At 41.9% G+C, this 10,437-nt stretch overlaps 1 protein-coding gene across 1 annotated transcript in view; it reads right to left on the bottom strand.

The window, feature by feature from the left end:
• Window positions 1–10,437, bottom strand: part of IQCK (IQ motif containing K) — a gene marked incomplete at its 5' end in the record, with an annotated part of 114,739 nt that overhangs the window by 52,731 nt on the left and 51,571 nt on the right. The window contains 2 exons of the mRNA XM_006875972.1: window positions 1,832–1,909; window positions 2,046–2,098. Coding sequence (XP_006876034.1) covers window positions 1,832–1,909; window positions 2,046–2,098 — 131 coding nt within the window. The remainder of the gene's footprint in view (window positions 1–1,831; window positions 1,910–2,045; window positions 2,099–10,437) is intronic.

Here is a 10,437-nt window from a genome sequence, read left to right as displayed (position 1 = left end):
TAGGCAGAAGATGGACTTACAAGCTTTCTATGGTGATATTTCTGACTATTTCTTTCTCTCCCCCTCCAGTGTCTATTTTATAATGGTATGCAAGGGAAACTAAGATTCAAAAGACAGCCAAACATCTTAACATTATTTTCCCCCTTTTACCCATTCCAACCATGTCTCAATCCCTGTATCCCAGAGTCGTTGTTCCAAGGTTGTGCATACATCATTCTTTACCTCTGTCCCACTTAGCCCGTGCAAACCTGCCTAATTGTTCTCCCATCCACTTTGCTCTTCCATTCCCCCTCTCCCTTCTTGTATATTGCACCCCCCCAGCACCCAAACTTTCCTGTGTCTATTCCCTGCCCTGTGCTCCACCTTCCCCTCCCTCCCCTCACCCCACTCCCCCATGTCCCAGCAACCAGCAAAGAACACCCCCCCCCCTTTAGTATGGGTTCTGTTTTCTTAGTCTTTTACAGTAGTGGTCCTATGCAGTATTTCTCCTTTTGTGACTAATTTCACTCAACATAATGTCCTCAAGGTTCATCCATGTTATGTGGTGGCTTGCAGCTTCCTTGTTATTCTTCAAGGTAGCATAATATTCCATTGTGTGTATGTACCATAGTTTGTTTATCCATTCTTCAGTTGATGGGTACTTAGGCTATCTCCATCTTTTTGCTATTGTAAATAGTGCTGCTATGAACATTGGTGTGCATATATCTACTCATGTTATGGCTCATATTTCTTGTGGGTAAATACCAAATAGAGGAATTGCTGGATCATAGGTATTTCTATTTCCAACCTTCTGAGGAAGCCATATTGCTTTACAGAGAGGTTGGACTATTTTGCAGTCCCACCAGCAATACAGGAGCATCCCAGTCTCTCCACATCCCCTCCAGCATTTATTGCCCTCTACTTTTTTTTTTAAATCTTTGCTGTTGTTGCTGGTGTGAGATGATATCTCATTGCTGTTTTGATTTGCATCTCTCTAATGGCTAGTGATCGTGAACATTTCTTCATGTTTGTTGGTTTCCTGGATCTCCTTCTTGGTGAAGTGTCTGTTCATGTCCTGTGCCCACTTTTTAATTGTGTTGTCTTTTTATTGTAGAGGTGTTGTAGTTTTCTATATATTTTAGAAGTAAGTCCCTTGTCTGATGTGTCATTGCAAAAGATTTTTTCCCATTCTGTGGGTTCCCTTTTTACTCTTCTGGTGAAGTCTTTTGATGCACATAAGTTTTTAATTTTTAGTATGTCCCACTCATCTATTTTGTCTACTTTTGTTTGGTTTTCAGAATGTTTTGTAGTCTGTTTATTCCCTGAATTAGTGCCCTCACATTTGTCCCAATTTTTTCATTGATGGCCTTCATAATTCTGGGATTCACATTTAGGTCTTTAATCCATGTTGAGTTGGTTTTTGTATAAGGTGTGAGGTGAAGGTCTTATTTCAATCTTTTGCATATCACTTTCCAGTTCCCGACTTGCTACCAGAGTTTCTTGAAAGGAGGATAGACACATGAATTATTCATAGAACTAAAAATGAATACATGAAAGGTTAGTAGTATTTCCTGAGGCATAAAGACCTTCAAAGAGATAGGAGGACAGGGAAAGAGAAAGAAGATAAATTACGTAGGACAGGCATGTTTATTTCTGAAGTCCTTCTAGAATAATCGCTGCATATACAGAATGTGTCCCATTAGACTGAAAACACCAGAGATACAAGGAAAGTATAACTGACCTGGCATCCTGGGTGGATTGCATGATTAAATCTCTTAGATTGGAGAAAGCTATCATTAAATCAGTCTTAAAATTAGGAGTAAATTGTTTTAAACTCTGTGTTGGTACTTACTGATGCTTGAGCCACTCGGCCACAAACGGAATGGAGAAGAATTCTGTGAACGGCTCCTCTATTCTCTTTGGATTATGACTGATGATGGTGCCATATGTTTGACAGACAAGAAAACAATAAGCAAGAATCCAAGTCAATTGTTGCCATTCTGCTTGCAAATTAACGTGACTGAATCCTTAGGGTCAATGAATATTCAAAGACATGAACGACTTACTTGTATAACCACTCTGTCAGAAAATCACAGGCAATGAATTTCGTTGTTTTCCTCTAAAGAGAGAAAGGGAGGTTTAAATGACATATGTGTTTTACCCCCATGTCTGAGCAGGACAAAGGAAGGAGAGGTTCATTGACTGCTTGTGTTGGATGGAATATGCATGAGTCCTTTTTGAGGTTTACAAGCACATCAATGAGCAATGTAAAGAATTCTGAAGGCATTTCTCCAGCCATCTGGGGTGGTGCTGTGCCGTAGAGTCGGTTCTGACTCACAGCGACCCTGTACAGGGTTTCTGAGGCTGTAAATCTTTACGGGAGCAGAACGCTTCATCTTTCTCCCGCGGAACCGCTGTTAGTTTCAAACTGCTGACCTTGAGGTTAGCAGCCCAATTCGTAACCACTACTCTCCCAGAGCTCCTTCTTTAGGTAAGCATATTTTCTGAGAGCCGGCACTAATAAAAGGACACTGTACGTAGTAGAAAGATCCCTGGTGGTGGTGTTGGTTAAGCATTGGTGTGTTAACCACAAGGTTGGTGGTGGTTCAAACCCACCAGCGGCTCTACAGGTGGGAGATGAGGTTGTCTGCTTCTGTAAAGATCATCTGGGAAACTCTATAGAGGGTCACTGTGAATCACAATCAGCTCAGTGGCGTGATTTGGTTTGGGTACATAGTAGACGCTTATGACATGTTTTGGGAATGGTAGGCAAGGTTTGGTTATCTAAATCTAGGCCCACGTTCTCTTTTCCAAGTAACTGCATTGGATGCTTTTCTCTAGTCTGTGCAAGCCCTCAGAACCTGGCCCTACGTTTGAATGAGCAAACCAAGGACACAGGTGCTATTGGTCCAGTTCTCTGTCGGTTTCCCACCCAGTTGGTTTGAACCACAAGGTCTGTGGCTCAAGCTCACCAGCTGCTCCTCGGAAACCCTTTACAGGGTTGCTATGGGTTAGAACCAACTTGACGCCACTTAACACCAATAACATCTCTGTTCTCTACTTAACCTTATTAACAGAAACTTGATTACTTCCAAATGACAGTCATCCTAGCCCAACAACTCTATCTCCCAGCCTCTCTTGCGGCAGTCATGCAACACATTCATTTTCTATTTAGCGGCAGAAGGGGCACCGTTCTGCCATGTGAGAGAGAAATGGACATGTCCTGGGGATTTTGGAGAAAGTTCTACTACCTGATATAGGAGCTGTCCCTTCTTCCCTAGACAATTCCTTGTGTTTCTTTCAGTTTGGAGCATGGATGTGAGGCAGGAAGTGGAATGGTACCTTTGGTCAAAACCCACATGACACTAAATATGGTGAAGCAGGTGACTGGAAGGAGCCTGGACCACTGATCACTTCCTCAAGCCATTGCACCGACTCGGGCACGTCCCACTCTGGATATCTTGTGACGTAAGACTACAGAACTCTAGTGGCCTGTAGTCACTGTTCTTGAGAAGGCATGCTGAGAATGGGAATGTGTACAGTGCCAATTTCCATTTAAAGATTCTTCTTGTAACCCAAACAAAGTCAGTCACTGCCTTGTAGAGTTGCTGTGGAGACCGGTCCTTGTAGGGGGTATCACCAAATCCTGGCTGCCATGTGGAGCACTCCTGCCCAAGAATGAAGATGACACAGAGAGTGCTAGAAATGTTCCCTTTTCTTTCCAGATCCACCCTTCTCCATTCAGCTTTGTGCCTCAGGAGACTGCTTATAAAATCAGTCAGATCTCCAGTCCTCCAGCTGGGTCTAGGTAATGGAGGGAACCAGCAGGCCAGAGGAGGAGGAAGAGAGGAAGGACAGGGTATCTATCCCCCCCTGCTGGCTTGTAGACTGGCAGTAGCTGTGTTCCTCTTCTAGAGCTAGAGCGTTCACCTAGCTACTGAAGCCAGCCTTCCCTGGTCCCTTCAGGCCAAGGACAGGAAGGGACTTTCAGCTGTTGCAAGCCCTGGGTGCATCATCAGCTCTTGCTGGTTTCCCTCAACCTACTCATATTTTTATAAAAAGTCCCATTATTAAACTCCCTTCAACCAGCCCCCTGAATGGGCCTCCTGATTCCCACCAGAACACTGGGCAGTACTCAGAGGACAGCAGAGCTGGGAAATGGACTAATGCCTCTGGGTCCAGTCATGCCCCAGTCTACTGCACAGTTGGACTGACCAGTTATGTAGGCCAATACATTTCCGTTTTTGTTTAGCATCATAACAACAATAGCAATAACAAATGACTAGTAATTTCTTCTCTTTTGTCCCAGATCAGCTAGATTCTGACTCTGCTATTAGGCCTTATGTCACTAAGCCAGGTGTTGCCTCACATCCTTTCATTTAATCCCCATGACAACCGTCTTATAGAGGACGTCCAGACGAGATAAACTGAGACAGAGGGGGCAGGCACTTTGTCTAGTTAGGTGATGGAATCCCAGGTCTACAAAGCCCATGACCTCTATCTTATTGGACAGGGGCTACATTTCCATACCACCTACTCCGTACAGGCAAGATGTTGTGATCAACAGTGAACACAGACTAGTCTGGGCTTCAGTTTAGCTATGAATCAGTTCATCATACTAATTTCCTTGTTATCAGTTAGCTTTTCTGGGTACTAATTGAATATTAAATGCAAGTCTGGTGCATTTTTAGAATTTTAAATGTAAAATTGTTGTTAAGTGCTACTGAGTTGGTTATGACTCATAATCACCCTGTATAGGGTTTCCAAGGAGCAGCTGGTGGGCTTGAAGCACCAACCTTGAGGTTAGCAGTCCAGTGCTTACCCTACAGCACCACACCAACGTTCAGTATTGGCATGATTGTGATGAAGTGGGTTTATATATTCATTGCTGGAGGCAGAAGAAGAACATAATCCTTCAGGGGAAAACGTATTACACACAATCAAAATCATAAATGCAACCATGTAAACACTCCATTTCTAGAATTTTATTGTCCAGAAATAGTTTAACACAACAAGCAGCATGGTATAAGGAGGAAAATGTTCACGGCAACATTAGACATACAAGTAATAGCAAACACAGAAAACTGGTCAAATATGAAGAAGTTGCTCATTAGTGGTCCATTGACCCAATGGGATAGGATGCTTCTGACATAAGGGTTAGATAACGTAGCCAAATATGACGTTCACCACACAGCTCTACAAAGAGCACATAGATACACAAGGGACACAGTACTGCAAAAATGACAACACTTGTATTAAGAGTGAAACATGCATCATAGAAATTGTCGCTAACAACCTTTCTCTTCAGTAGGATCAGTACTTCACTATTCTGGCAAAGCCATAATCCCTGGAGGCATAATACACTTATCATTAGAAAGATGGACAGCAAAAATTGAGTTGAAGAAATTGGAAGCAATTTTTTATGTACCTACTAGATGTCTTAATGCATTTTCATAGTGTCAAAGAGATGTCCTCTTTTAATATAAATGCAATTTAGATTGCCTACTTTAAACATTATATTTGATTGCAATCCATGGAAACTGTGGCTGCCACAAAATGCTTCTCATCTTCTGACAGTCTTCCCTCCCACAGTGAACAGGGCTGACCTGTATAACCAATAGGAGAGGACAGAAATGATGGAGTGTGGCTTCTGAGGTGAAATCATAAAGACACATGGCTTCTGACTCACCCTCTTGCATCACTTGCCAGAGGATACCTGTTATGGGTTCAATTTGTCAGGGTGCCCAAACCTATGGTAAATCCTAACCTGTATACCTGTTGAGAAGTCCTGGTGTCGTGCTGTGGGCAAATACGCTGGACTGCAAGGGTGGTTTGAACTACAGGTTCAGTGGTTCAAGCTCACCAACTGCTCCTCAGAAACACTACATGGGGTTGCTATAAGTCCGAACCTTAACAACAACAACCTACCTGTGGAGGTAATCCCATTTAGGAATAGGATGTCTCTGTTATGTTAATGAGGCAGGATTCCTGTTAGTTTACCTTGAGGGAATCTCTTTTGAGAAATAAGAGATATTAAACAAATAGCAGAGATGGGGGAAGACAGATGTTAAGCACAAGACTGACATTCTAAGAGCAAACAGGCTCAGGAGAGACAAAAACCTTCCTTCCAGAGCCAACAGAAAAAGCCTTCCCCTAGAGCCTGGGCTCCGAATTCAGACTTCCAACCTCCTATAACTGAGAGGAAATACTTGGTCTGTTAAAGCCATTCATTGATGGTATTTCTGTTACAGCAAAATTCTAAAGCGAAGATAAGCCTTGAAAAACCCTAAGGATATGAGCACCCTTCGCCTGCCAATTTGTGGTACTGAGGTGAGTTGTGTGTCACTGGGATGCTGGAGCTATGTTTTAAATACCAGCAAGGTCATCCAAGGTGGACAGGTTTCAACAGAGCTTCCAGACTAAGACTAGGACTTAGGAGAGGTGGGCCACTTCTGAAAGGTTAGCCATTGACAACCTTATGAAGAGGAGGAAAATACTGTCTGGTATTGAGGCAGAAGATGAGCCCTTCAGGTAGGAAGGCACTCAAAATATGACTGGGGAAGAGCTGCCTCCTCAAAGTAGAGCTGACTTTTAATAGTGTGGAGGGAACAAAGATTTGGGGACCTTCATTTGCTGATAGGACACAACTCAAATTGAGAATTAACAGCAGCAAACATCCATTAATGATCAGAATGTGAAATATGTGAGTATGAATCTAGGAAAATTGGAAGTTGACAAAAAGGAAATGGAATGCATGAAGATCACTATCTCAGGCATTAGTGAGCTGAAATGGACAGGCACTGGCTGTACTGAATCAAACAGTCATATGTTTACTATGCTGGGAATGACACCATCAAGAGGAATGGTGTCGAAGCTTAGAGCGAGGGTCCCAGAGAGTGGTTTTGCCTGCTTAGAGCTTGGACTGTTTGTGAGTGAATACCCAGGAAACCACTGGCAGTTGAGCTGGTGACAATGCCACCACTGGAATCAGCGACCCTCAGAGAGGTAGCTCTAGACTTCAATGAGGAAGAAGGGGGGCACTGCTGGACAGAGCCCAGAGAAAGCTATTTAGAGATATGATGGTGGAAAACATCGATCACTTAGTATTTGTGGAAATGGAAAAGTTCATTCTCAACTTGATATGGAAAGGCAAGTGGCCCTGAATAACTTAAACAATTTTGAAGACCAGCAATAAAGAAGAAGTCCTTTTACTTTCCAATATCAAAACATATTGTGTAGCCATAGTGGTGTCATTGACAAAAAGAGCATTTCAAGATCTGTCTGGAAGTACAACTCTATCTGTGAAAGGATAATATCCATATGCTTACAAGAAGACCTGTTAATACCACTATTGTTCAAATTCACACACCAACCACTAAAGTCAATGATGATGAAATTAAAGAATTCTACAAACTTCTTCAGTCTGAAATTGATCAAACATGCAATCAAGGTATACTGATAACAACTGGTGATTGGAATGCAAAGGTTGGAAGACAAAGAGTAAGGACTGGTAGTTAGGAAGTATGGCCTTGCTAATAGAAATGATGCTGGAGTTTTGCAAGACCAATGACTTCTTCATTGCAAACACTTTCTTTAACAACATAAATGGTGATTCATACTTGGTAAAGTGGAGGGTCAGTGAAAAAGAGGAAGACACCCAACGAGATGGATTAGCACAGTGGCAGCAGTAAAGGGATCAAGCCAAAATATGACCTTACTATATCTTTCTTGAATTTAGAGACCATCTCAAGAACAAATTTGATTTATTAGACACTAATGATGGAAGACCAGACAAGTTGTAGGATGACATCCAGAGCATTATATATGAATATATATATAATATGTATATATATATATGAAATATATATATATGAATATGAATACATATATATATATGAAAAGCAGAAAGTCATTAAAAACACAGAAAAGAAAGACCAAAATGGATGTCAGAAGAGACTCTGAAACTCAACTCTTGAATGGAGAGAAGCTAAAGTAACCAGAGGAAATTATGAAGTAGAAGAGTAGACCAGAAAATTTCAAAGGGTAGAAGACAAAGTATTATAATCAAATGTGCAAACCAAAAGGAAAAAACACACTCAAAATTTCTCAAGCTGAAATACCTGAAGAAAAATATTTAAGCCTTGAATTGGAATATTGATGGATTCTATGGGCAAAATATTTAATGAAGCAGAAAGTATCAAAAGAAGATGGAATACACAGAATCACTGTATCGAAAAGAACTGCTTGGCAGTCAACCATTTCAAAAGGTAGCATATGATCAAGAACTAATGGTACTGAAGACATGTAAGCTTCAATGAAGGCACTGGGGTTAAAATAAAAAAAAAAAAGCTTCAGTAAATGATAGAATACAAATTATTTCAGCAAACTGAAACTAGAGGCTCCACTCCTCTATGCCAAGAAATTTGGAAAACAGTTACCTGGCCAACTGACTAAAAGAGATGCATATGTGTGCCCATTTCAAAGAACGGTGACCCAACAGAATGCAGAAACCATCTAAGCGTATCATTACTATCACATGCAAGTACAAATTCTGCTGAAGATAATTTTTAAATTGTTATAGTAGTACACTGACAGGGAGCTATACTCATGAACGCAGCGGTCAAGAAATCAAATGATATATTGCAGTAGGCAAATCTGCTGCAAAGATGTCAGTTTGACACTACGGTGCACTTGACAGAAGCCATGATATTTTCAGTGACCTCATGTGCATGTTTCACCTATTTGAAATGTCCTTCCCTCTAGTAGTGGGCATGTGTTTGTTTGTTTCTTGTTCAATCTACTATGGCAACAGAACACATCTCTTCCTTTTGAGGAAACACCCTCAGCCATTCTCTGTCCATGTAAGACTGACCACACCCTCATCTTCCAGGGATGATCCCCCATCTCTGGGCTCAGCAATCAGAGCCTTTTGGCCACTGTGACTCATCCAAGGATACACTCATGAGCCAAGATGGATCGATTAGAGGGTGACTAGGGGTCTTTCTGAAACTACTAGGAAAGAGATTGTCTTTGAGCACCAGGATCACAAGTTCTAGAATGGAACTTGTTAGTCCTGCTTTGTCACAAAGATGCTACCTGACACTGAGCCACCCCCAACAAAGGAAAGAAAGCAGAGCTGAGCAATGGGAGAGATGCCTCAACGTAGGGCCAGTTACGGTGTCTTAGGCGTTCAAACAAACAAACAAAAAAACATCTTTACTCGATAACTTTTAATAAACAACTTTTATTAAAACTTTACTAAATCAAAGAGTGTGGGGAGCAATTCTACAGTAAGTGCTCTACTGTGTAGAGCTGTTGTCAGATTTAATTACTAGAGACAAGTTTCTGTCACAAATAGGAAAGAGGCAAATCCAAAGGCTTTAAAAAAATGTACGTTACAACACCTAGAAACACTGACTTACCCAGAACTCTATTTAAGACGGTAAGCACATTTAGTGTTCAGTACTGTCAAGTCGGTTCCAACTCATAGTGACCTTATACAAGGTTTCCAAGGAGCAGCTAGTGAGTTTGAACAGCCGACCTTGTGGTTAGCTGTACTGATCCTTCTGTGCCACACCAGGAGTCCATAAGCAAGTAGAAGCGGTTGGTATTCTCAGTTTAAGATGGAACCACCATGGTACTAGTGGCTGAAGAAGAAAATCCATGGCAGCTCATCTGCGGCCCAAAGCAGACATGGGGACAATAATTAAATTTTGAAATGGCTTAAACCATACGAGTATTTATTATCTCAGATCACAGAAATCTGGAGGCAAGTATGATTCCAAGGCGAGCTGGAATCCCCCTACTGATGATCCAACATCTCACTGACGCCACCAAGAACCAGGTTCCTTCCATCTTCCTACCGTGTTGGCTGCTCTCTTTCATGGCTTCTTCTCCTCATGGTTTCAAAACAGTTGTCACAGTTCGGGATATCCTATGCAGAAGGCAATACCCGGAGGCATCCAATGTGTCATGTCTGCAATGGGATGCTTCTTAAGAGCAAGAAAAACTCGCTGAAGTCCCCCCAGTTGACTCTTCCTCATGGCTGGTTGGCCCCAGATGTTGCCAAATCATCCACTTGGCAATGGGAAGGAAACCACCACAGTTGGATTACATCCATCACCCCACTTGAGGCAGTCCTGAAAAGAGTTCAGGAGACTCGATTAAAGTGACAAATGTGAATAATGCTGATGACTGCTGGGTAGGCTGTTGAAGGCACATTCCTGACGGCATGGTACTAGACCCTGGATCCAGCTATTACTGAAGCCAGAGTCATCCGGACTCTCAGTGTGCATGAGCCAATATGTTCCTACTTTTCCTTAAACCAGTTTCAGTTAGATTGTCACTACAAGAGAAAAGTCCTAACTACTATTCTTTTCTTCTATAGTTGGTAACTCCTGATTATTCTCACTCTACTGTGGCACTGTGGGTTAATGCACTTGACTGAAAGATTGGTTT

Source organism: Chrysochloris asiatica, unplaced genomic scaffold (genome assembly GCF_000296735.1).
Source record: "Chrysochloris asiatica unplaced genomic scaffold, ChrAsi1.0 scaffold00348, whole genome shotgun sequence".
Taxonomy (NCBI): domain Eukaryota; kingdom Metazoa; phylum Chordata; class Mammalia; order Afrosoricida; family Chrysochloridae; genus Chrysochloris; species Chrysochloris asiatica.
The sequence above is the reverse complement of the archived record's forward strand: the minus strand, read 5'-3'. Positions and strand labels throughout refer to the sequence as shown.